This window comes from Halichoerus grypus, chromosome 10, assembly GCF_964656455.1.
Source record: "Halichoerus grypus chromosome 10, mHalGry1.hap1.1, whole genome shotgun sequence".
In the NCBI taxonomy this organism is placed as follows: domain Eukaryota; kingdom Metazoa; phylum Chordata; class Mammalia; order Carnivora; family Phocidae; genus Halichoerus; species Halichoerus grypus.
Window position 1 is genome coordinate 94,396,571 of NC_135721.1, and position 26,173 is coordinate 94,422,743.

At 45.0% G+C, this 26,173-nt stretch overlaps 1 protein-coding gene across 8 annotated transcripts in view; it reads left to right on the forward strand.

Moving 5' to 3' along the window:
• Positions 1 to 26,173, forward strand: part of RALGAPA2 (Ral GTPase activating protein catalytic subunit alpha 2) — a 334,693-nt gene that overhangs the window by 268,937 nt on the left and 39,583 nt on the right. Inside the window, exon 39 of one of the 8 annotated variants that reach the window (XM_036085376.2) lies at positions 15,903 to 17,334. The exons of the other annotated variants lie outside the window; for them this stretch is intronic. Coding sequence (XP_035941269.1) covers positions 15,903 to 15,963 — 61 coding nt within the window. The 3' untranslated portion in view covers positions 15,964 to 17,334. Of the gene's footprint in view, positions 1 to 15,902; positions 17,335 to 26,173 lie in introns of those variants that run through there. 8 annotated transcript variants of the gene reach the window in all.

The window sequence follows — 26,173 nt, forward strand, 5'->3', positions numbered from 1 at the left end:
AAATGTAGTCAGGTCTTCATTGGGAAAGTTAGAAACAGCTTACAAAATTGTGAAGTTTTTGGTGGTACAGATCAGAGAGCTTTCTGGAAACGTAGACCATCTTCGACAGTAAACTCCCAGGCTGAAGGCAGCATTTTCCAGCATTTCTTTTCAAGATCTTCTCTCCATGACGTGTTTCCTCTATAAGCAGTGACTCTCTTAATGTCAGGATGTCACTTTGAGGGAACGGTAGGGTCATTTTTCCTAGGATAATGGCTAAGGATGTACTGTTGACCAACCATAGCCTCCTGTCTTTGTCTCCTGCTTCTGCCCTGCCTCTGCCCAGGAGGACAGTCAGCCCAGCAGCCAGAGCCAGCCTACTAAAACGTGGGCCAGGCCACATCACTGCCCTGTCCATAGCCTCCAGCGGCCCCCGTCTCACTCGGAGTCAGGGCCAGAGTCCTGCAGGGGAGGCCCAAATGCTCTGTGCCCTCTGCCTAAAACACTGTTCCCCAATGTCCCCTGGGCTCATTCCCTCATCCCCTCCCCAGTGCCTCCAGCCTCCCTGGGGCAGAGCGTCCCCGCACCTGCCCACACCTGCCCACACCTGCCCACCGCCTCCCGCAGCACACCTGCACCCTTTATTTTCTCCACAGCCCTTATCATCTACTAAGTCACTTAGTAATTGTACTCACGTTGTGCCCCCTGCATAAGGGCAGGGATTTTATGTCTGTTTTTTTCCCTGATGGCTCCAAGGGTGATAGTTGAAATATTTAACTGTGGGCACCACAAGGGCAGCAGCAGACCCTGGTCAGGGTGCTGCCCATGCTGGTGTTTTCCAGGTGAATACCAACCCTGGATGCAGCCTCAGCACCTGCCGCAGAGTAAACATTTGTTCAATAAGTACTTGTTAAATGAATGAATAAATTCAGCTCCTTGTCATTACAGAAGCGGTCAACAAATTTAGAACATTTGTCTTTCTATGAAAAAGAAAGATGAGTAATTCATCTTTATGTTGAAGAGCTTTAATAAGAACTTTCCTGTGAGATCAAGAGCAAATGTTTGTGTGGTGCGAAAGATTTTCATGGTCATGACCTGCTTCAGTACAATATATTTGAAAGACGATCCCATTTATAAGATAATAAAATTCAGAACTTCAGTATGAAGGGTCTTGTAAACCATGATACATCACAGGGTGGTAAGAGTGAATGAGGGAGCCCCACCCCCACCCCTGTCTCACCCTCGGGACTGATCCTGACCCGGGACAATCTGATAGATGACCGAGCAAGAACAAGAAGGGTGCCAGGTGTTAAATCTCAGTAAACCTGAATTTTCTTCTTAATTTTAGATATAAAAGATACATATGAATAGATATCTGAGCATTGTCTTGTCACTTCCCACTTTGGAAACCTGCAGGATAAAGTCTAAAGACTTGTGCAGTTTTATTTATTTATTTAAGAGAGAGCGCACAAGCACGCACAAGCTGGGGGAGGGGCAGAGGCAGAGAATCCCAAGCAGACTCCCTGCTGAGCGAGGAGCCCACTCAGGGCTCCATCCCATGACCCAGGAGATCATGACCCGAGCCGAAACCAAGAGTCGGACACTCAGACCGACTGAGCCACTCGGGCCCCACGTGCAGAGGTTTTTAAAGGAGAGATGGTAGAGAAAGGACCTCCCATGGTGGTGTGGGTTGACTGGGCTCAGCTAGGTGACTCTCACTCGGGTCTCCCATATGTGTGGCACCCGCACTCGCGTAGCTGGAGAGCAACTGCAGGCTCCCAGGCATCTCTCACTCTTCCACAGCCTCCCCACCTAGCTAGCTTGGGTCTTCTCACGGCAAAGTAACCCCACCGCAATTGTACTTCATACATGGCTGCTCTGGGCTCCAAGAGACCCAGGTGGAAGGCACCACGTTTCACAGTTCAACCTTGGAAGTCCCAGAACTGTTGGCCAAGGCAGGTCCCAAGACCAGCCTAGATTCAACGGAGGAGAATCCACCTGCTGAGGGGAGCAGCGACCTATCTGTGCAGGGAAGGGAGGAGGCCAGTGGACCTCTCTGCTGCCTCCACAGCGGGTGTGGTCCTGACCACACAGAGCAGGGCTCATTCTGATGCACCTGCTCTCTCAGCTGGAGAGCGAGCTCCTTGAGGGCAAAGACCAGTCTTACTTGTCTTTCAGTCTCCTGCATCCAACATAAGAAGAACTCAGTAGGGGTTACTTAAATTAAAATCTGAAATGCAAACATTTTAAGGAATTTCTAATTAAGGGAAAATAGACTCTAGCACCATTTATTTAATTACACCATAAGGTGTCTTTATGCCTGCATAAGAGGAAATGACTTATAATGGATACCAAAAAGAGAGAAATGATTTAAATAATGACTTCTTAGGCCAAAGAATTTAATCACAAAAGCAGTAAAGTTGAGTTCACTGTGCTTCCATGTCCACAGGAACACACATTTAAAGGGTGCATTTTGTTCTTAGCTTGATTTCTTTGGGTTCCTTGTTCTCATTTTAATCTGCCCTCATTAATCCTTTATTTAATTTTACATTGCCTTTGAGAATCATGAACTGTGATGTACCTCATAATTTTACTTGACTTTTGAGATGAGTTTATGTTTTTGTGCCTGTGGAAGTTTGTCTCTACGAACATCTTTTGAGAATCACTTCTATCATTGAAATTTCTCTACGTAGAATGTCTGCTTGGACCCTTTTTTTTTTTTAATATTCAGCTATAAGTGGGTGGAGCGGTCAACTTTTAGTGGGGAAAAGGTTTTTGTCTTTTGTAACAAGAGCTGCCCTTCTGGCTTTGATGAACCTCTCAGACATTAGAGGGACATTCTTGAAGCTGCATACACATTGCTTTGACAGTTTTTGACGTGGCCTCTGGCAGCTCTCTGTGACAGTGGTCCGTCTGCCTTGGAAGAGTGCACCAGTGCCCATCCTAGGCTTCTGTTGCCGTGGTTTTTTTTTTTAAAGCCTGAGATTTCACGTGGCATCTTTGGCTTCTCTGAGAGGTATTGTGACTGGCTAACATGAGAGGAGGTGGCCTTGAGACTCTGGCATTTGGCCCGGTTCCCCTATCCCTCTGTGCCCGGATGCACATCACAGTAACTCTCCTAGGTGGTGTGAAGGAGTGCTGACCCTCATTTGGAAGCACAGCCCCCCGCTGGAGCCAATCAATACTGAAGCTGTCTGTCTCTACCGCTTACCTTCCTTTCGCACAGCGAGACCCTTCTGCAGGGAGCGATCAATAGCTCTAATCTGCGGCAGCCTGCAGCAAGTCATGCAAGCAGAGCGCTTAGGTGACATTACATGGGACCATGAAGGTGGTAGCTTTATGGCTCAGATTCATAGCACCCTTGCTAGGGGCACATTCCATTTGTAATGTGTGTGTCTTATCTCTTGCATGGATCACCATTCCTCTGAAACTTGATTCAGGGAAATGGACTACTTGGGACACGGGTCTGTGTGTGTGTGTGTGTGTGTGTGTGTGTGTGTGTAAATTTCAGGCACATATTTTGCTCCCTTCCCAAACTCACCAACTCCATTCTGTGCTGATCCTGATCATAACTGCATCCTGGGCAGTTTCATCTACTCTTGAGCCTTGTGCTGCAAGTATTTCTATTCTGGGCATTTTTTTTTTTTTTTAAAGATTTTATTTATTTATTTGACAGGGAGAGACACAGCGAGAGAGGAATCACAAGCAGGGGGAGCGGGAGAGAGAGAAGCAGGCTTCCTGCGGAGCAGGGAGCCTGATGCGGGGCTCGATCCCAGGACGCTGGGATCATGAACTGAGCCAAAGGCAGACGCTTAACAACTGAGCCACCCAGGTGCCCCTATTCTGGGCATTTTTTAAACATTAAAGATTAAAAAAAAAAAATCTTTGAAATCCCAGTGACTAAAGAGCATTCTTACTCTAGCAACTACTTCCCCACCAAAGATCAATAGAAAATACTAAACATTGTGTATCAGTCTCCTCTTTGGATGGCTTTGACCTGTGAGAGACTCGGGGCTGAGTACCAGGCTCTTCCAGGACCACTGAGGCCTCGGGGAGGGGGGGTGGCCTCTGCTGGAGGGTCTTTTCTCAAACTGCTCCTGTGCATCATCTGTAAGCAGGGTGGGAGTCAGAAAATGCCCCTTCCAGTTCTTCACCTCGCTTTCCAGTCCTCTTTTAACATGTTGAGTAATCCTGATTTTGTCTGTGGAATTTTGGATGCAACAGAAAATTGAGAGCTGATCATAAAGAAAGCAAATACATAGGAAACGACAAATTCAAATCAGGGTCAGGACTGACCACTGTGCAAGGCCACCCTGCCAGGGGCAGCAGAGCCGAGGGTCTAATGCCTGCTCCATGTGAGAGCCTCAGCAGCTCCCGGCCAGAGAACTAAGATTTCCTCCGTGAACGCAGTTTTCCAAATTAAAACATGCTTGAATTCGTCATGAATTCCATGCTGTATTTTGCACAAAGTTCATTAGGATGTTTGTCATTGTACTTCTTTAAATTCAAGTTTATCTCTCCTGGTATGTAGTCTTTATGTCAATCTTTATAGCCTATTAAACTCTGAGGCAGAGACCACTCTGAGCAGTGATCTCACTGCTCTGCACTCTGCAGGCAACTGCATGCTTTGTATTTTTCAGAAAGTACCGACATCACCTTCGGGTTGACATTGAGTTGAGCTTAGCTTGCAGGAAGACTTCAAGGAGACAGTTCTCCCACTGTATGTACACACACCCGACCCCAGGAGTAGAGATGGAAAGTGCATTCGCTGCTGGAGATGATCTTTCAATAAAATGTCTTTTCTCAGAGCTTTTAAGAAAATCTTGGCAAAAAAAAGTGATCAACAGATTCTGATCATCTCATTCACACTCCCAGACACCAGTTCTGAAAATGGCAAATCTAAAAGCCATTTTTTCCATTAGTTTACTCATTCAACCAAATATCTATTGGCCATTTCCTGTACACCAGGAACCGTGCTGTTGCTGAGGGCACAAAAATGGAGGGAGGGCACAGTCCCCATCCTCAAAGGGCTCTTTGTTGAGTATGGGAAACATAAGGAAAAGAGAGGTCCATGCAGTTTTGTAATGACCATGATGGAGAGCTCAGCCCAGAGCCCAAAAGAAGGCATCCTGAGCAGGGGCCTTCCACCTGGCATTTGGAGAGCCAGCAGGAGTCACAGGGACTTGATCAAAGCAAGGAGCATTCAGAGACGTGAAAGGAGCACACATCTCTGAATGCTCCTTGCAGCAGAACAGAACCCTCAGTAAACCTGGAACCTTCAAGGATCTCTGGTCTGGGGACCGCAGATGCCACGGTGGGCATCACACCCGGCTTCCAAAGGCCTCCCTACCCCCACTTCCCTTGTCACCACTGTCTGGTCTTACTGTATCTGCCAGTCCTCTGCCCCACCCCCACGTAGCAGGCCCTTCACTCCTAAGGAAATGTGCTGCGTCTTACACAGTGAGAGAAACAAGGCTAGGAAGTTAAGGAACTTGCCCACCGCCTTGGTTCCAGGAAGAGTAACGGAGCTCAACTCTCTGCTCACCTGGAGAGCCAGTGGTTTGCTTAGCTTGAGCAGCACTTGCTCCATCCCAGGCACGGTGAACCTCCCACACACTCACTCATCTGATCCTTGCTGCAACCCTCTGAGGGAGACACAGTGATTGTCCTATTTCAGGATGTTAGGCAAACACAGTGTCTTATATAAGATAATCTATTATGTATTTTACTATATTTGAAAAATATAGTGCAGGTACAGAGCCCCAGAAAGGTTAACTAACCCGCCTGAGGCCACACAGTCAATGTTAGGGGTGAGCCAGGTCCTGGACCCAGTCGTGTCACCCCACTGCCCCCAATTCCCCGTAGTACGTAAAGATGCCTGGGGAAATTGTACATACACTTCAGCGCAACTTTTTAAAGCATGTTGGATCTGTTGGGTAGATTTAGAAGTTGTGACTTACAACTGGTTTTGATAAGCCACAAATACCAGTATTGTGTTTTAATGAGACTGAAGGCATGAACGAGCAGATTCTACTCTTGAGGCTGTTGTGGGGACACGCGGACGTTGCCATCGTCCCTCTGAAGGCCAGCATTGTCGCCAGGCTCATTAGCATCCGCGCTCCGCTCGGCCGTTGCTGCTTGCTAGCTTACCAGCTGTTCCTGCTGCTCCGTACAATGTCGGATGTGTTCAGCTCACTGGGTTCCTGTCCTCGCCGCCGGGAGGAGACAGCCCTTCCACTGGGGATACCCACGTGGCTGCCTGTCAGCGGTGGCACCGAATAAAGTAATAGGCCTTCGCATGGCATATGGTGCCTGGATTCGTACAAGATGCAAAACTCCTCCGCTGCTAATGCATGATGACTCATAGCATTGCTAATTTTTCAAACAAAAGCTGACTTCCACACCCACACTTTTAACCCCTCCAGCTAAAAAGTCTTCAGTTGCAAGTCTCTAGAAAGGTGGCTTCTGGATTGTTATATAAAATGTGTTACACTTATTGAAAGCATATGAAATGTCTTGCTTTGCTTTGGGTTGAAGTTATTTTAAATTTCTGGACCGGTTTGTTTTTTTTTCCCCTTCAGGGAAGGGGAATTTTTAAGCTTATACTTTGTCCCTTTCTCACAATGGGAGAGTTTAATGCTAGCTTTCTCTTTTTAAATAAAGTTCCATAGAAACTACTGCCTGACAGTATATCAACTCAACTGCAGAGCAGTTCAAAGCTCTTCACATTAGAATATTTTAAAGCTATAAAAGAATGTTGATTCTTTTGTGGAATATGATATTGCATAGTCTCTCCTAGTATACTAAATGCATGGCTCATTTAAATAATCAAATTGTACCCAAACAAATCTAGATTATAAATTTACATTCGAGTGAACATTTTTTCAAACTGCGAAATAAATACAGGGGGATCTTCTAAAAAAATGTCCCTACTAAATTATTTAGGATCAGTTGTGCTAATAGATATCTAAATTCAATCTGAGATTTTATGTACTAAAATAAGGCAGTTACCTGCAGTTGTACAATCAGGCCTCCCTTTGAATTCATGATCAAAATATTGGTTCTTTTATAAATAATCCTTTATTGAACATTTTATTTAAGCATTTCAGAGTCAAGAATTGCCAACAGAAAATGATTAGACAGTTTCTAATTATGGACCTAATCACTAAGTGTTTTGTAGTCAGTCTGGCACATGAGAGCTTTTGCAATCAGATTTTGGCGAATACATAAATTTTTAAAGGAACTTCAACCTAGGAGGATAATACAGATTTTTTTTTTTTTTAGCAGATTACTTTGTGTGCCCCCAAAAGATTTCTTTGGGGGAAGGGACTGGAGACTCATATTCTCAATATTGGTATTTCATTTTGGTTACGTTTTCAAATCCAGAATTTTTGCTTTCTTATCAACAGTTATGAATTCAAATGTACATCTAATCTCTTATAAAGGGCGTTCCGTTTTCAGATAATGAAACAAAATATGTAAAATTCCTAAATCTGCCTCACTTCCCAGATCCTCGTGTTTGATGCTGTTTTTCCAGTGTCTTCTCAAATGCTCTTGCCCTTTGCCACCAGAAGTCACCTAGTGTATACTCAGTGAGCCTAAAAATCCATTAGACACTTTTAACATTCACCATGACAGTTAAATTAAAATTAAATTAAACAGATACTGAAGTTTTCAAAATACTTGAGTTTACCAGGTAAAGGGTTTCCAATTCTGCCGCTGCCATGAGGTTGAGAGCTATGTATGTTACTAGTGTCAGTACTTTCATTTTACCCTATTCCCACTCGTTTTTATGAAATGTGGGTGAAATGTAGGGGAATATCCACATAATTGCACAAGGATAGAAGTGGGGACATCACTGAGATTGAACTCTCGGTCGGTGGTTAGTGTCTGCACGTGACCCATAAAATGCTCTCTCATTAGCTGATGGATCGGAGGCGGCACTTGGCATCCAAAGGGCAGTCTGGGACAGCGGTGGATAACGTGCAGAGAAGCACAGGATGGTCAAAGGCACACAGAAGAGGAGGGCCATTGGTCCATTATTGCCGCGCTTGGTGACAGCTCTGCAGAATATCACAGATGGAGAGAATGAAGCTCCAGGAAGCACGGGGCTTAGCCACGGCCCCACAGCCAGGGCAGGGCCAGGATGGGAGCCCCGGCCAACCCTGACTCTGAGCCCCCCCCCACCCTACTGTTTCTCAGGGGTCCACACTTTTGACCTGAGAACAGGAAGCCATTAAAATTACACAGCTTTGAGAAAGTGAAGCGATTCAATTACATTTTAGCCTATCCTATCATTATTCTTACCAAGAAGATCTTAGCCCTTAAACCTCGATTTTATGAAATAAAGATGAAAGCAAAAGTGTTGTAAACTGCAATGGAAAGGATTCCATTTTGATACCACATGCCCGTCACTTATACCTAAATACACGTGGCTTCCAAATTAAACAACAGTGAAAACATTCAGTATAAATATTCTCAATATCATATCTCACAACAGAGTCTAACTCAAAACAAGGACCTGATGGGTGTGACTCCTTGTGCTTTTGCCTTGATGAATATTTGAGAGCACAGTTCCATCATGGTGATGTTTCTGATCTTGCAAGCAAGACACTGATTTGTATATGTTGAATCTATTTATATTCTATCTCTTTCAAAAATGGATTTGAAGAAACTTATGGTAAAGGACATGTGTACTGAGAAAATCAAAGCCAAGGAAATACAGATCAGGCATAACGATATGGGGCATCCCAATGGGGGCCACAGGACAGAAGCAGGGGGTCCCCATTAACTACTGCCGACCTCTGAGCTACACTATAATACATAGCTACCCTGTGTTCTCTGGATACCTTTGTTCCAAAGTTCTCAATTACTGTTAATGAGCTTATATTATGCCTAAACTGGAAAATATAACAGATCATTCTAAAGGGGTATAGTCTTCATTTCAAAATTTTAAGTTCCAGAGAACAACAAATATTCATAGCAAATTTTTAATATCAAAATAAGTTTCTATTTTACCTGTGAGTCTACAAAATTTCTTTTGAGTGTGTATACAAGTCCATGTGCACAAAGGCTAATTAGGAGCCCCTGCCCCCCCAAAAAGTTAAGGGTTTGACATAGCTGAAAAAGTAAAAATTTAATTAGCAATAAGAGGGAAAAAAGTCATTAAAAAAATCATCTTAATGCCCACGTTTTCTGGATAGCTGCTTCTGCTAAGCCTTTTAGTTTAAAAAGCCCAAGTACCTGACATTTTGCATTTCTGTTTTTCTGCAAAGATAAAAGGAATCTTGAGAGTCTCATTCTCAATAATGCACTTAATATGTGACAAAAAGGTTTCTGTCCCATTCATTTCCATGGCCAGGCATTTTCATATTCTTGCCCCACTGTCATTTCATGCTTAACCCTTTGTAGCCCCATACCGCTTTCCTCGGCCTCTGGAAGGGTCCTGGGATTGAATGATCTCAGAGGCGTTTTTGTGTACTGGATACTTCCACTCACGTTGGTCTTCTTGTTACCATGTTGCAGGACTTGTTGCCCTGATAATCCAGCTCTCCTCACAGGCTTGTTTACTTGTGATCACTATGTAATCATTCATTTTATGGAGCCTCATTAAGGACTGCAAACCTCTGTCCCAATTTAGCGTCATTCGAGCGTAGGTAGCATCCATCTGCTCCACCCGCACTGTTTAATTAATGAACTTCGTAATGTGTTCTTTGCCTGTGAAAAGCGCTCCGTCTTCTCAGGTTGTTGAATGGGACTTGCATTCCAGGTTTTCCTTGTTGAGATTCTAGAAAGCCCGCCCGGGTAGGTGCTAATTATGGACTCAACAAACTTCTGTTAAGTCTTAACTTGAAAGCAAATTTACTTTTTCCTTCATTATATATTCACAAACCCAAAGTCAGATCCCTTCCTAAGCAAGTGAATTATTAATCAGTTTTTATAATTTTCTCTTAGGTGAGAGTCAAGATTCAAATTATTGAATCACTATGTTGTACACCTGAAAATAATGTAACACTGTATGTTAACTGTACAGGAATTTAAATAAAATGAAATGAAAAAAATTCAAATTTAAAAAAAGCTACGTTTCCTTTCAATGCAGTGAATATATACCTGTTAGTTTGAGCTTTTCCTTTCTGAAATTAAAGTTCTAGAAATGCTTGAATGTCAGAAATAAAATGTCATTACCGTTTTCCAGTATCTCCTTTATGGAATTGCCCAAGAAATTTTATAGCATAGGTTTTATTAAAAGTAATGGAATAACAATTGAGTTTGTTTCTTCTGGGAAAATGGTAACACTCAAGAAACATATTTTTAAAACTTCCATTATTTGTTTAATTTTTAGTGTGTTGTAAAATTCTGTCTGGACATAGAGGTGGTTTGTTATTATCTATTCAAAGACCTGACAAATTTGATATTCTATGACACATGGTGTAAAACTAGCCATGTTCATTCAAAAAATCTATTACAAACTAAGATCGGCTGTTTAACACTGATTTTAAAAAATAATACCTATGGTTCATGCCTTTTCTTAAAGACTATTTAATATTGGAGGTTAAACTCCACTCTACCCAGTCGGCTGCTCTCAAGTCATAAAATTTCTTTCTACCCTAACACAGAATAGAGTCCCACATTCAGCTTGTATTTCTTCATCACAATATTAACTCTTATTCCTATAATGGTAAAATATATACTTTTATATATATTTACCTATAATGGTAAAATATATATATATATGTCTGAATATTCATTTCTTCAAAAACTATTTTTACCTACCCCATCAGAATTGGAGAGAAACTGTATTTGTGTTCCCATTTAACAATTATAAAGTTAATAGATTTGAAAATCAATATTATAGTTATTCCAAACTAAGTACCCCATGCACGGTAAGCATAAAAACAAAAAGGATTAAGAGTTAGAAGAATAATTGTGCAAAAGGCAGCTAGAATGCTGCCACAGTGTGCTCATGTGTGGGATTGGGACCTTTAGAAGAGCACCACCCTTTACTCTCCCTCCCTGAACCTCTGCTGAGCAGAATGTTGTCTGTAGTCGGGGACCGGGCACCCTCCTTGGAGACACCATTGATAAGGGGCAGGGATCCTCTGACTCTGTTGATGTGGCCTGATCGGGAACTGTCCCACCCCATCCCCTCTAGAGGTGCTCTGAAAGCAGCTTTTTTTTTCCTTTTTTAAGATTTTATTTATCTATTTGACAGAGAAAGAGAGAGAGCACAAGCAGGGGGAGTGGCAGGTAGAAGGAGAGAGAGAAGCAGGTTCCCGACTGAGCATGGAACCTGAGGCAGGGCTTGATCTCAGTACCCTGGGATCATGACCTGAGCCGAAGGCAGACGCTTAACCAACTGAGCCACCCAGGCGCCCCTGAAAAAAGCTTTATGTTGATGAAAAATGAGAGATAGTTGTGGGATGAGCTCCCCACTCCTTGCTTTAAATTGGCTTGAAGTAAATGAAATTGCTGGTATTTGACTATTTGGTGCCTATCCAAAAACGCATTTTCATGTAGTTCAACCTAATTTTTTGGATTCTCAAGATGTGTATTATATATGAATATGAACTCCATTAACTGTGCAAAGAAATCTGCGTGCACGGCGGTTTTCGACGAGCGGGGGGCGCAGGCTGTGAGAAGGGTTTAACTGCCAAACAGGACATCTGCCAGAACCCAGGGCTGCATCTGGGAGGCCGCTCGTTCCATGGAAGCCCCGAGTGTCGACGTTGCCATTTCTTGAACCATTTTGGTCTCTCCCTGAGACCATCCTTTTCCTTTCGCCTTATATTTGCGTAGCTGTTTTCTCTGGGCATTGTGCCCAACGGGTGTTATTTTATTATTGTTATTATATGGAGTGTCTCCAACCCTGTTTTGTGATAAGGGCTTTAAAAATCAATTCCAGAAAAAGGTTTATAACCTGCCACCATATGTGTTTAATGTAAAATTAGTTTAGAATTGTTTTTTATTTCTCTAAATGGTTCTCACTTGTTTCTCCTCAAAATGGAGAAATTGTAAAGAAACAAAAATCTCAAATTTTGTTGTTTTGTAGCTCTCTATTTTTACCTGTGTACTCCTGCTAACTAGAGACCTACACATCCATGCAACAGTCAGAGGAGCTCACGGGTTTGATTTCTGTTATGAACATGTAGTTAAATAAGAATGTAAAATTTTACTGACCACAGCTCTTGTTGAAGGGAGAGAAAGGTCCTTCAGCAGGAGAAATACTTTTGGCTCTAAGAAGAAAATAGACTCCACTCATAAATCCACTCATTAAAAATCTTTTTTTTCCCCCAAAACAGATGTAAATTGTTCAGGGCTGGTAGGCTCCATTAGTTTCAGCTGTGTCATGATTTCAGCTTTTCAGAAAATGCCTACAAATTCAGACCTTCTTATGGCGTCTTTCAAAGCCGTTGCTGGATTTTGCCAGTTTTTCTTTTCAAGAGTATACTTCTTACGGGCTGGTTCTAAGAATGGTAAAGGCATTGGACAAACTGATAAAATCTATTTATAATTAAAATCCCACTGAAATGTGAGTCTTAAACACCTGTTTGATAGTTCAAGGTGATGGAAGTGTTTTCGGTGCTGTGCAAGGGAGGCTCCACTGAGAGGTTCTTCGCACACATCCCCACCACGTAGCCCTGCTGGGCAAGAGGGGTTGGTGGTTGGTCTTTTTTGCTTTTGGTTTTTAAAACAAGCTTTTTTCAGGAGCAGCCCTTTCTGGGAGATGTGGACTAGTCAGGGCCACGAGCTGCACCAAAGCCAGGATTGGGTTAAAGGCTCCCCTGAACTTCTGATTCTAGCGGCCGAGCAAATGTCAGGCGGTGCCCTCCTACACAGAACCAGCCTCTGGCAGTGTGTTTGTCCTGTCACCTGCCCTTCTGCCATCCTGACTCCAGCCCTTCGGATCACAGACTTCTCTGTCTTCAGGAACCTCCTTTCGAAACTCAAACACCCCTGGGACAGCCAGACATTACATTAGAGCTTCTCACGTTGGGAAACCAGGCGATGAGCCAGTTGGGTCCCATGAGAAGCAGAACTCATCTTTGCAGATCAGCAGCAGTACTGGGTGTTAAATCATTTACAACATTTTTTATTAACATAAACACACACCAGGAATTTGCATTGTTTTTAAGATAAGAGATCGAACACATTTCTTGCTTGCAGGTCCCTCCGGCCCAGCTTCCGGACCCCTGAAGGTCCTCCCTTCCCATTCTGTGCCCCTGTGCAAAGGGGGAGGACTCCAGGGGAAATGTTTGTGTCGCACTGTCCTCAGCCCTGGTTCTAAACCCTAGCATCCCATGGGGAAGTGCAGTACAGACTGATGCCCAGGACCTGCTCCACAGATTCTGGTGACTTGGTTTGGAGTCCAGCTTCATCAGTGCGGATTAATCACCGGATTATTCTCACATGCAGCCAGGAATGAGTGCTGCTGCCATGAGGCATTAGCAGCCCCCTTAGCAGGGATTCATGGATGCCCAAGGCCTAGGAGGAAAGGCTTGCTGCTGCTTTGTGGGAGGTGGGGTCAGGAACCTCCATGGTTTCTTTCCAAGCCGGAAATGGCAGGTAATGGCAAACATCTATCTAGGGCTTAGCTTGTGCTGGGCACCGTACTAAGCAATTTGTGTAGGATCACTGTTTTCACCCTTAACCCGCGAGGAGTCTGAGGCTCAAAGAGGTGGACTGACTTCCTCATGAGCACACAGCTGGGTGAGTGGGGATGGGGAGATTGGAGCACCAGCAGTCTGACCACAGAGCCTGGATTCCACCCGCAAGAATGTTGCGTGAGACGAGGAGCAGCCGGGCAGGCGGGAGCAAGTGGGGGACTCTGGGATGCTGGCTGGAAACTGTGAAAGACAAACAGCACCAACTTCACAATGAGGGCACCTGTTATGGGACACCCAAGGCTCAAGAGGGACCCAGAGGTACAAGGAGAGGAAAGTGGAGATCGGGAGGCATCTGAAGACACCATTTCATAGCCCTCACCACCCCCCCCAAACAACTCAGTGTCAGAAGAGTCACTGCTTGGATTATCTCCATTCCAAGGCATCTGTTCACCAGAGAACCATCCCCCCGATTTCTACCTCAAAACGTGCTGCTTCTGCATCCTTCCTCATCCAAGAAATGAATGTGACCCCCTTCAAATGACATCCCTATACCACTGTATTTTTATAAACCCTTGTGATATTACCATCTTACCTTTTTAGACCTTTGTGAGATTGATCAAAGGGTTAAAAGTATAAAAACTATGCAGCTTTAAAGAAAGTGTAGATATCAGTGCTATTCTTTAATCTATAATAATGAATGGTTTTAGTCAGAATGCTTTAAATGCAGCCATTGTAAAATCTCTGCCCTTGTATCAGTGGTTAAGTATCATGGCTCATTGATAGAGCTTTAGAAAGTTCAAAGGCCATGCTAGCATATCTTTGTCTCCTCCTCTTTTAACTGTAAAGAAAAAGATGTCCTTGTTATCAAGCCTTAGCATTTATGTGAAAAATGAAATTGGGTTCAGTTTGTGCATAGATTTTGAGAGAGATTAAAGTGGACATCACACAATTTTTCTCCATAAAAGCCTGCCTTTGATGTGCTTTCTGCCTATTCATACGGAAGCTTCAGCCATTGTTTTTCAGCTGCAAAAGAGCGTCTGCTTGTCACCAGCACAGTCTAATACCTTTGTGCTGGAGCCTTGTTCAAGGTGGATCTTATAATTCAGAGATAATGTTACTAGAGCCGTACATTGTGACCAGACACCAGCCTGCCTCAGGAAGATAAATGCCAAGGCAAAGGCAAAGCGTTTATCGAAAATGATCAGGAAGCAAAACTAAAACATTTACTTCTGAATGTCCGATTGTAATCTGTGCTCTTGATACTCCATCAGCAATATAACAGAAAGTTATTCTTTGGTGTTTGCTTTGTTCTGGCACCGGGTTCTAATTTGCTTTTGCTTTGGAGGTTTGACTGCAAAGGAAATCAATGAAGTGGTTACGTTACAGGGCCGAGAGTGCCTGAGTGCGTGCTCCTAGCTTGAATCAGGCTAGGTTGACGGAGGGCCAAGGGGAGGTGCCTCAGCGAACTGGAAGTTGATGACATTCTAGTAAAATGTCTACTAGGCAGTCATCCTTACATGAGCCCCTGGGGTGTGTGTAACACAGCAACACAGCTTTATGTGCATTTAATCGTAACTAGGGAGTGGGGTTGTTGTCCCATTCTACATGAGAGGAAACTGAGGCTCAGAAAGAAGTGCAGGCGGGGCACCCGGGTGGCTCAGTCAGTTAAGCGTCTGCCTTCGGCTCAGGTCATGACCCCGGAGTCCTGGGATCGAGCCCCACACCAGGCTCCTTGCTGAGCCGGGAGCCTGCTTCTCCCTCTCCCCCTATTCCTCCCCCACTCGTTCTCTCTCTCTCTCTCAAATAAATAAATAAAATCTTAAAAAAAAGAAGTGCAGGGACTTGCCCAAGCACCGTGGCCAGTGAGTGGAGAGGCACTCACACTAGGCCAGTGCTCTCCCCCTGAGTGCTTGTTTTCTCATGCCTTCCACCTCCGACTGCTCCATCACTAATTGCTACAAATATTCTCACACAGTACTTGTAATTTGCATATCAACTAAAATTTACCTTTCTCCCTAAATTTATTCAGACGCTCTTCCTCATCTCTGAAAAAAGGTAGGGTTCCCCCGCTCCCGTAAATGAAAGTGAAATTCAATAGAAATTTTTTCTTTGTTTGGTTTATGTTCTTTTGGTACCTAGTATGTACCTAATATCTAACTTTTTTGTTGTTGTTTTTATTAATGCTTCCTCTGAATTAAAAAAAAATCCTATTTTAAATTATCTCCCAAACAGCTAAGGCTAAATTCCTAGGAAAATATTATCTAAACGACTGTTGATATCTCTATACGTTTGTTTTCCTTACACGTCTTCCACTCAAAGCTCTTCCAACACATTCAGACTGTTTGGCCGCGTGTCCCAGGCTGCCGGCCAGGGCGTCTAACTGTCGGGAACCTAAAGCACCCGTCGGAACAAGAAAGGAGGGCTCCTCCAGGGACCCCCTGTCGATACTGGGGGGAAAAGAGCAAAGGAAGAAGAGGGCAAGGGGGCTCCCGTCTGCTGCTGTCCTGCCCGCCTGTCGCGTGAGGCCTGCAGGGAGCAGCTGTGGTGGGTGCGAGGGCGCCCCGGCCGCGCATCTAACTCAGCCACTCTGTGCTCTTCCACCCAGGCTCACCTCCACCTGAGCCTCGGCCACTGTCCCCCGACCAGCAGCTCAGCAGCCGTCCTACCCCCCATTCTTATTTCCATCTCTCTATAAAAATGGTGATCATATGAAGAAGAAAAAGCATATTACATAAGTTCATGCCAATATATTTAAAAGTCCTCCTGCAAAAGAAAATTGCAATATGAATTCTGAGTTAAAGTGAGACTGACTCTTCTGGCCGGTTTTCAATTCAGTCTGCTTTTGTCTTTTTTGTTTTTTTTGTTTTTTTGCAAGCGAGCATTAACCCATATTAAAATGAAGGCAAAACCACACTGTTCCATTCCGAAGAAACATTTGGCCACTAAATGAAAGAAGAGCCAGGATCCATGTATAAATTATTCAGAAATTTGGTAAATAAACATGCAAACTTCTCGCTGAGGCTATCGCGACTGCATTATGCAGTCCAATAAAGAGAATTTAATTTAATGGATTTTCAGCAACATTGTTCAGTGATCAACAAAAGGCATACTGTCCTTTATGAAGAACTGATTTTCCCTGGGCATTCTGAAGAAAGTGGGTCCTCGTTAACCCTAGAATGGCTAGCTAATGTAATTGAAGCATGACCACCTGGCAGCGAGGTTGCCCGTCAGCTGCCAAGGAAGGCCCGGCCGGGAGGACCAGGTGCTGCGCTCGCGCCGTCTGATTGTTACAGTGGAATAAACAGCGTGATTGCACAGTATGGCCGGGGGCGAGAATCCAAGACCGCTGCCAGCCAGAGAGCCTGCTTTCTTCCCTGGTCTTTGACGAGGCGGCCCGAGAGTGCTTCTATTCAGAGCAGGTAACGCTGACAAAGCTCCGATGCTGTCTGCTGCAATTAGGAGGGGAAAAAATCAGACCGGCCTGAGAACGAAGCAGCAGTGAGCCTCAAGTACCTGTTTCTGCATCACACGAAGCCTCGGCGCTTTTAATACAGGATGTAAAGGAAATCCGAGCAAAGGCACCTAAATGTGGAGTGACCACTGTTGCTTAAAGCGTGTTGGCTTTATGGCTGCTCCTTTTGAAGCATCACACCAACTTGACACCCAACGATAAACTTCACTGAGGCCTGGATTCCATGGCAACCCAAATTCTGTGGTTCTTTGGTTATATTTAATAAAATGCTGGGCCATGTCTTTGCTCTCTCTGTCTTCCTTTACAAAGCCCTACAAGCATCGATCTTTAACTCACTGAAATAGTCCTTCACTCAATGCTGTTGTTTGTTCCAGTAATTTTTTTTTTTATAAAGCACTGCTCCCCATGTGGAGATATAAAAGAAAATTAGCATTATTTGACTTTAAAAAAATTTAATTAGGAAATAGGCATTACGACCTTTCTAAGGGGTTTTGAATGTGAAATGGTTCATTAAGTTCATGTTAATAGAAAAGTAAAGAGCTCTTCCCCCCAAACAGCAAGGGAAAAAAAATCGCTCTCTCTTAAACACATTGATTTATTTCATTTACTGAGCACAGGAACCATGAAATGTTTCATCCCCAGCAGCACATTAAATATGTGCAGAAGTAAAATTACAGCCGAACAGCACCTTGTACTTTGTCCTCGTGGTGTGTACATTTCAATAGGCTGGGAGGAAAAAAACAAACTGTAGAAAGATCCTTTTATGAAATTAAATTACCTGTTTTGTATTGCTCTGAAGCTGTGCATGTAGCTGTTGATTCAGAGGGGCTGTGACTGTTGCCTGGAGCTTTTCTAGTGGGGAATCCCACCCCTGCCCCCAGGGCAGGAGCTACCATTAGGAAACTGAAATGAGAAAAACGTTTCCAGCCAGGCACTGGGTCTGACCGGTGGTAACTAGTTGTGAAGAGTTACTAGGATTGCTTAGAAGGACGAATGTTAGGGGGCACCTCGGTGGTGCAGTCGGCTAAACATCTGCCTTGGGCTCAGGTCATGATCCCAGGGTCCTGGGATCGAGCCCCACATCGTGTCGGGCTCCCTGCTCAGTGGAGAGTCTTCTCTTCCCCCTGCCTGTGCTCTCTCTCTCTCCTTCTCAAATAAAGAAATAAATAAAATCTTAAAAAAAAAAAAAAAAAGGACAAATGTTAGGTCTCAGGTGTTTCTCAGTATCTTTATTATCAAATGGCAGTCAAGCCACTTAGTTGTAAAATGGGAGAGCGACCTGGGCCAAGTTAGGCCATTACTCCTAGCCTCAGCTCCCACATCTGTGAAAAGGGATGGCAAATACAATGGTACGTGAAAAGCTATTCGTGCAGCAGGGTCTGTTTCATAGTCTACTCCCCTTCCTCCTTCCCACACATCAGGTCTTTTCCAGCGGAAAATGAGCCAGGTCATGCCCTTTTTTCCTAAACGATTTATTTTTCAGGCTCCATTTTGCATAAGTATTCTGCAAAGACAAAGTAAATATATTGAATTTAGTTGTTAGACAAAAAGCATATGTATGTATGTGTGTGTGTGTGTGTGTATTCCACTCTAGCTTGGAAGTCCATTTTGTTTTGCTCAAACTGCAGAGTTTTACGGGCGCCCCTCTTGACCCTGGCTCAGGATTCTAGAGCTAGAAACCTAGATCTGAATCCTGCTCCCAGCTGGACCTCAGCAGTACCCCCTCTCCACGGCTGTTTCCACATCTGTAAGATGAGCTGATGTCAGTCGTAGATAGGGAGGTTGGACAGATGCGACAGCACTGAACCATACTGTTAGTGGTAGGGGCTGTCACCCTTCTCACGCCCTCTGAGGACTCAACCTTGAGCAGTTACCCTAGAACTTAACTAAAGGCTGTCCCATCAGCAGGGTCCCTCAAACTCCTTTATGCCGTGGACCTCCTGTCCTTCTCAGAGTGTATATAAATGCAGAAAATAAAAAAACATAGGATTACAAAGTAAATCAGGTATAGTGAAATACTTTTCCAAATCAAGCACATATGTAGTAATATATGGCCATTGTTATGCATGCATTAAAAACTAAGCTCTAGCAGTGGGCATTGTAACTGCTGTAATTTTGAAGCAGTGATGAGCGAAACCAATATTTTGAGACCTCAGCAGCACCATGATGTGATATGAAAATGTCTGTAATTTCCACTGGTGACAAAGTCACAGGTAGTACCACTGTGGTTCATTGTCCATATTCATAATGGAAAGAATTGCTTAATTTCAGTTAGAGGAAAGTGAAAATAAGGATGCAGTTTGTACCATAGAAATCCAAGGTCTCCTTGAATTCTGATCATCACCTGAAAGAGACTCCTGGGGTCTGTCCATAGACCTAGATTAAGAACCCCCTCCTTTGAGGATTCACAAGAACCATGGAAGCAGACTCCTCCTCACCCTGGCCTCATTTGGATGCTCTGAACTGGGGCAAAAAGCCAGAGTCAGTCACTGCTGTGTTCCTTCAGCCAGCCAGCCACCTAAGGCACTGTGGCTGTAGGTTGCAGGACTGGGACAAAACCCTGACCAAGACGGACCACAATGCCTGCCCTTCTGGAGCTTCCATTCTAGTGGGGGGAGGCATATAGCAAGCAGAACAAATCATGAAGATGCAGAGCACATTAGAATGTGAGGAGTGTGGAGGAGAGAGAAGGATTGGATCAGGGTGCCTCCCAAGAAAGTGAGGAGGGTTCTGGGAAGAACATTCCAGGCAGAAGACACAGAGAGGTCAGAGGTGATTGATGGCAAGGGCCCAGTAGGGCCTCACCAACTGCCATAAGGACTTAGCTTTTTCTGTGAGATGGGGCCATTGGAGGGACACCATCCCATCGTGACCCCTGCTGCTGGGTACAGAGAGGCTAGCAGAGCAGAGAGGGGGCTACAGCCATAATCCAGGGACAAAGAGACAATGACTTCCTCAGGGGTAGCATGCATTGGTGACAAGCGGCCAGGTTCTAGACAGATTTGGATTTGCTACCAGATGGGATGTGGTGTGTGAGAGGGAATGGAGTCATGGGTGTCCTAAGTCACCAGGTTTTTGGGACATTCAGGGCTGTTGGTGCTCACTAGTCTGACTTAATTTCCCCATTTGCAGGGGGTAAACATCCATTTAATAACAATAACTAGCATTTAGCTAATGTTACATTGTACAAATTATATATTACACATATATTAACAACTGGATTCTACAATATGCCCACTTTACAGAGGCAACTGGGGTTTCAGGGAGGGTGGAGACCTTGCCAAGGTCCTGCAGGCAGCATTCAGAACCCTGAGCCTCCTGTGAGCTGCCCAGGACCTCTCCAGCCTGTGGCAGGGTGCTGCCTGGCTCCTCGCTCATGCACAGACTCGCAGGCTGGGTCTGGCATGGCTGTCAAGACATGGGTGGGTAACTGCTCCCACCCTTCTAGGGGTCTGGGGCACAGACTCACCTCCTTCCCTAGACCCAACAACCCTAACAAGGCCAGGGCTTTAATCCTTCTACTTGGATGACTCACCTACCTCCAGTTTTATGACGGCAGAGTAAACAGGGTCAATGGGTTGTAGTCTTCGCAAGCCATCCTGGTGTTTGCCTCCTTGGGGAGATCGGCCATGCCCTCGGCCGCCATGCTGCTGTCTGTACCTCTGTGCCCTGGGCAGGGATGCTTTTCCCCATTACTCATTTATTGTTGCAACCCTTGAGTACACCTTCTCGGTCAGCCACCAGTTCATTCTGCCTTCATGTTAGGAACAGTGTCGGAAGAGGGAATAGGTAAATATCACCTCGGAGCTAGGAAAGATCTATCTTATTAAGTCGTTTGGCATAGTCGGGTGGTATTTACAAACAGACTGAGATCTCTTCAGAAAACTCATGCAAACCCACCCATGAAGGTCTGGAATCGGTTCAGTAGGACAGAGAGGCATTGGGAATTTTAGTAGCCCTGAGGTGACTTTGTGGGGTGGTTTCAAGGGCTCGGAAAGCACTGCATGCTGGAGGCCATCCAACTCCCTGGCAAGCCCATGACGTGTGGCCTGAGAGGGAAGAAGAAGTACCCACAAGCGGGGCTGTGGCCCAGGCTGACTCGAGGAACTTATGCGGCCTGTGGGCCTTCCAAAGTGATCAGTGACCACATGCAATTTCCACTTTTGTAGGTCAAGAACCAGCAATTTTGTATGATTCAGCCTAATACATAAATCACCCCATTTTCAGACTTCAGTAGCTACAATACAGTATTTCTGGGGCTGTTTACTTACACAGAATTCAGAGCAAGACATCTCCGAAAACTTTTAGTAATCCTGCCCACAGACTTCAGCTTGATTCTTGTCTGTGTGAGTTCCATCCAGAGCGGTCCCAGGAAAGAGAATGCCATGCAGCCCCTGCCCACTGAGAGAACTGGAGACCCGTCCTTAGCTTCGGGGTCCCTTGTTCCCCTGAGCAAGAAAACAGAGCCACCGAATTTCACCGCACTGGGGCTCTGACAGCCCCTCAACAGCTCCACCATCAGCCCATTTCCTTCTGTGCTAAAAACGGTGTCATGACACATCTTTTCTCCCGCAGAGTTCTGCCTCCCTCTCTGCCTTGGCAAAGGAGAGCATGCTCGGCCCTCTGCCTCAATGGCCTCTAGAGCAGGTGACCCCAATTCCCTACTCTCCCTCAGATATCATTTAGTGAGCTTACATTTGATTAAAGAGTTTATGCATTACCGTCCCTCCCCTTTGGCTCTGCATTAGCTGCACTGGTGTATATTCTCCTCCCTAAAAGATGGAGCCATTGAAAGCGGGGGCTGTCGTCCAGCCCCTTTGTCATCCCTCCCAGTGGTGCCTGCTCAGGCATGGCTGAACACCTGACACTTGTAGGCTTACCTCTGCCTCTCCATCTTGGAACTCAGTTTCGTATTTTTGCACATCTCATCTCTCCCTCCACCGCCTCCCAGGGCTATCTCCTGCATCCACGGCTGAGTTGAGTGCCCCAGATGCAGCCTCCGACAGCAGTAAGAGCATCTGTCATCAATGCACGGCACCCTGGCATCAGCACTCAGGCTGCTTTGCAGGGGCGTCTTGCAAAGAAATGGGGCCGCAGCGTCCAGTGCTCCCGGGTGTCGGGTGGGTCCCCTTGAATCTCAAGTGTTGGGACAGGTGGAATTCTGGAAGTGTAGATGAAGAACAGATGCCACCTCAGAGCCATCTTTCTGTGATGTTTTATCTAATTTCTGGACACAGGATAAGAACAGCAGAAGAATAACTTGTGGAATTATTTCTTGTGCGTTCACTTGGAATGGCTCTCCCTAGGAGGAATGTAAATATAGTACTCTCACCTCATAAGATGGTATAAGATAAAAGATGACACGCTGCTTCAAAACGAGTGCACCCCATCAAGGAGATGGCTTTCCCCTGCCTCGTCCTCACTTCAGAGCGTTGAGCCTAAAACACCTCTGTGTCTCGTGTGGGGATGTCTGCAACTCGCTCTCCGCGACTTCGGGTAAGGCTGAAACAGCCCGGCAGAGCTCAGAGGGGCTGAAAGCATCTCCACTTGTGTGGATATGCTTTTACTCTGGCCCATCTACTCCGGCTTTGAACTTTTTCATTTAAAAGCGGGCCCTGTTGCTGACCGTGCAAACCCTCAGTGAGAGGAGCTGCTGGCCCTTCTCGTGAGTCCTCAATGAGAGGCCTGTGTACAGGGTTAGGAGGGACTTTTGTCGTTATTTTGGCACTTACCTGTTAGACTTTGACGCAGAGGTCCCTGTCCTCTTTCTCTAAGAACATTGTCTTTGTTCTCAAGCAAACATCCAGACCCTATAACTTCTCAGGTGACCTCGTCTCTGTAGTCCTTTGGGTGCATGATACCAACTAGATTTACGTGAGAACACATTAATTAGTAATTAGTAATTAGTAAGAGCTTGCTTTAAATGGGCTGAGGGGGTTTGTTCATGAATATTTACAGTTGCCAGACCTCATGTCAGAAATAGTTCAGCCCTGTAAGATAGGTCAAACTGTGGGTGGTGCAGCTTGGACAGAAATGTATGACGTGTTAAAATTGAATTTGTATTTATTGCTTATATCAAAGGGCTTATTCCTGATTTCACAGACTAACAGCCTCTGGAGGTGGTCTCCTGTGCCCATCTTCTCCCAGCCCCCCAACCCCGCACCCTCCAGCTGGGTTTAGGTGTCTCTCCTCGTTCCTTCCACCTGTTTCAAATTTTTCTCTGGAAAGAATGCAGGCTCGTTCTCCCTCGCTTGTGCGCGCGCTCTCTCTCTCTCTTTCTCTCCCCTTCCTCCAGCTCAGGACATATTATTAGGTTGAACCTGAAGTTGCCAATGTTGGCCTAATCTTTAACTTCTCAGAGCCTTGCTTTCTTCAGCTTTAAAATGAAAATAGCCAATACCTTCTTCATAGAATTTCCTGAGAATTTTTCCAAATAATCTTGGCACAAGATTGGCACAGAATAGCAGTAATAATTATGTTTGTGAATGGACAGGTGGATGGATAGACGGATGGATGGATGGATGGATGGATGGATGGATGGATAGGAATGTCTGTCTTCCTGGCATGAAGTGAAAATGGCCAAATGGATTGTCACTAAATGTGCATGGTGTTTTCTTAAAATACCAGCTCTTTAGCACTAGCAGAATTCACTTAGCAGATGCTGGGGGCACAGCAACAAGCCAGATGTGGGTCACCAGGCAGCTGGAGCGGAGGTCGTGGCCATGCCCTGCCGGAGAAGCCCTGGCAGAGAGCAGCTGCTTTGCATATGGCAACTCCAGGATGGGCAATTTGAGGAATTCGTGCATTTAACAATGATAATGATCCTCCCTGGCAGAAGCAGGAGGCCAGCTAACAACCACAACAACAAAACACAAAACAAAACACCCAGGGACAAGGCTATTTGGAGAGAGATCAGAGTTTGTTCTTTCAAAATAAACCATTCTCAGTAAATAAAGAATTCTTTGGTTTACCATGTACATGTAACGTGGCGGAGTCGATTTTCACCATGGTGAATTAGTCTGCTATTTCGTCTCCTTTAAATCATTAACTCTACATAACTGTTTTCTAAGGATATGCAGTGGCCTTTATTTTTAATTCTCTCCTAACCAAGGGAATTTTATAGCATTACTAAGTGATAAAAAGTTGAAGTAGGTGCCTTTAATTTGTCCTTCAAAAAGTTCAAAGGTAAAAGCCCTTTAGGTGGCTGATTGCTCACCTTTAATAATAAGATAAGCATTGTCACAAAACTCGTGGGGAACCACCGCTCGGTAACTTTTGACCTCCCCCCAGTTTTTGTCCCATGGTGTCTCCTGGCTTGTGACACCAGGCAGCTAATGATAATCACCCACGGAGGGCCCTGGCACTCACTCACGGATAGATGCAATGAGACAGTCACATTCTTGGACCGTCCCTGTAGAAAATGACGCAGGCATCTCCTTCTATAGTGGTCAGATCATCAAGGGGGGAAAATGGCTTGCTCTCATGGCAGCTTCTGACAGTGACCAGTGATCCTAGCCCTTGTGCCACAAGGGCTCCTTTCTCCCAGCCCTTAGAATTCCTCTCAGCAAGTGCTTTTTCCAAAAGATACATGATTTCAGTGGCCTACGTATCATTTGTTATTAGTCACAAGTTAACCCATTTATCTCTCTCACTAAATCTGTACAAGCAACGTTAGTAGATTCTCTGCATTAAAGATAGCCTCCACTGGAGCTGAACTTTCCAGGAACTTCGGCTACACCCAGAAGGGCACGTGTGCTCTGTAGGTGGCATTATGACCTGGCGACACACTCCCTTTGAGAATCGCAGAAACAAAGATGCTTAAAATTGTTTTGCATGTTTCCATCCCCCATCTCAAGAATATTTTTGGAGGAATCTATTGCCAGTTTGCAAAAATTCTTGCGAATTCAATAAAACACTTAAAAATTATAAAATGTGGTGCATGATTAAGTTTTCTCTGCACCATTCATTAGACCTGTCTGCTCTTTGGTGTTTGTTTTTTTTTTTTAAGACTTATTTATTTTAGAAAGAGAGGGAGCTCAAGCAGAGGGAAGGGCAGAAGGAGAGAGAGAGAGAGAAATAGACACCCCACTGAGCTCTGAGCCTCTCACAACCTTGAGATCATGACCTGAGCCGAAATCGAGTCAGACGCTTAACCGACTGAGCCACCCAGGCGCCCCAAACATTTTATTTTATTTTTTTAAGTAGGCTCCACGCCCAGCATGGGGCTTGAGCTCATGATCTGAGATCAAGAGTCAGATGCTCTACCGACTGAGCCAGCCAGGCACCCCTCAAGACCTGTCTGCTCTTTGAATGTCCTCTACCCTGTCTGGTTTCCTCTCCCTCTGCCCTGCTGTTTTTCTCACCCAGAGGCATCCCCAGGGCTGTGTCAGGGGCTTTCTGTGCCAGACCCCCATGCTGTGTCATCTCTCCTTCCCCTCAACACTACCTAGAAGCCCTGGGAAGCGTGTCCTGCTGGTCAGTCATGCTGCACCAGTGGTAAGCTGGGGAGAAGACAGGGACCATGAGGTAGATGTCTTTTATAGTCTCCATGAAGTCAAAAAATAATTACTCCTGACTGAGGAAGTGTAGACTTTTTTTTTTTTTAACATTCTCTCATTCACGCACTCTCCTTGACCCTCAGAGGCCAAGTCGAATACATACCAGGACAGGGGATCCCCAGGGCATGCTTACATGATGTCCCATGAAAGCAGTGGGACCCCATCTCTATGATCAGCATGTGGGTATGAGGAAGCCTGGAAGGCAAGAGCAGTACAGAAAGTACCAAGGGAATTTCTAAAGTGACATTTCTAAGGAGCCATGGGGCAAGAATAGTCAGAAACATCAGTTCACAAGTGAATCACCCATATACTTGATGAGATTCAGAATCCACTGTAGGCAGCACTCAAGTTTCCGTGATTTAAAACAATGACTATCCTAGTCCCTGGTCTTCCTGTTTCAGTTTTTAGTTGAGAAGAACATTTCCCCTGAGATGTTTCTCCATTGTTGGAGGAAGCAGTTTCAGGCCATGGGACAAGGAGATGCCTTAGCCTTCATCAAGGCCCATGACTCTGGGCCAGATGTCTGGCCACCATACAGGCTACTGACCAGTCCTCAGCCC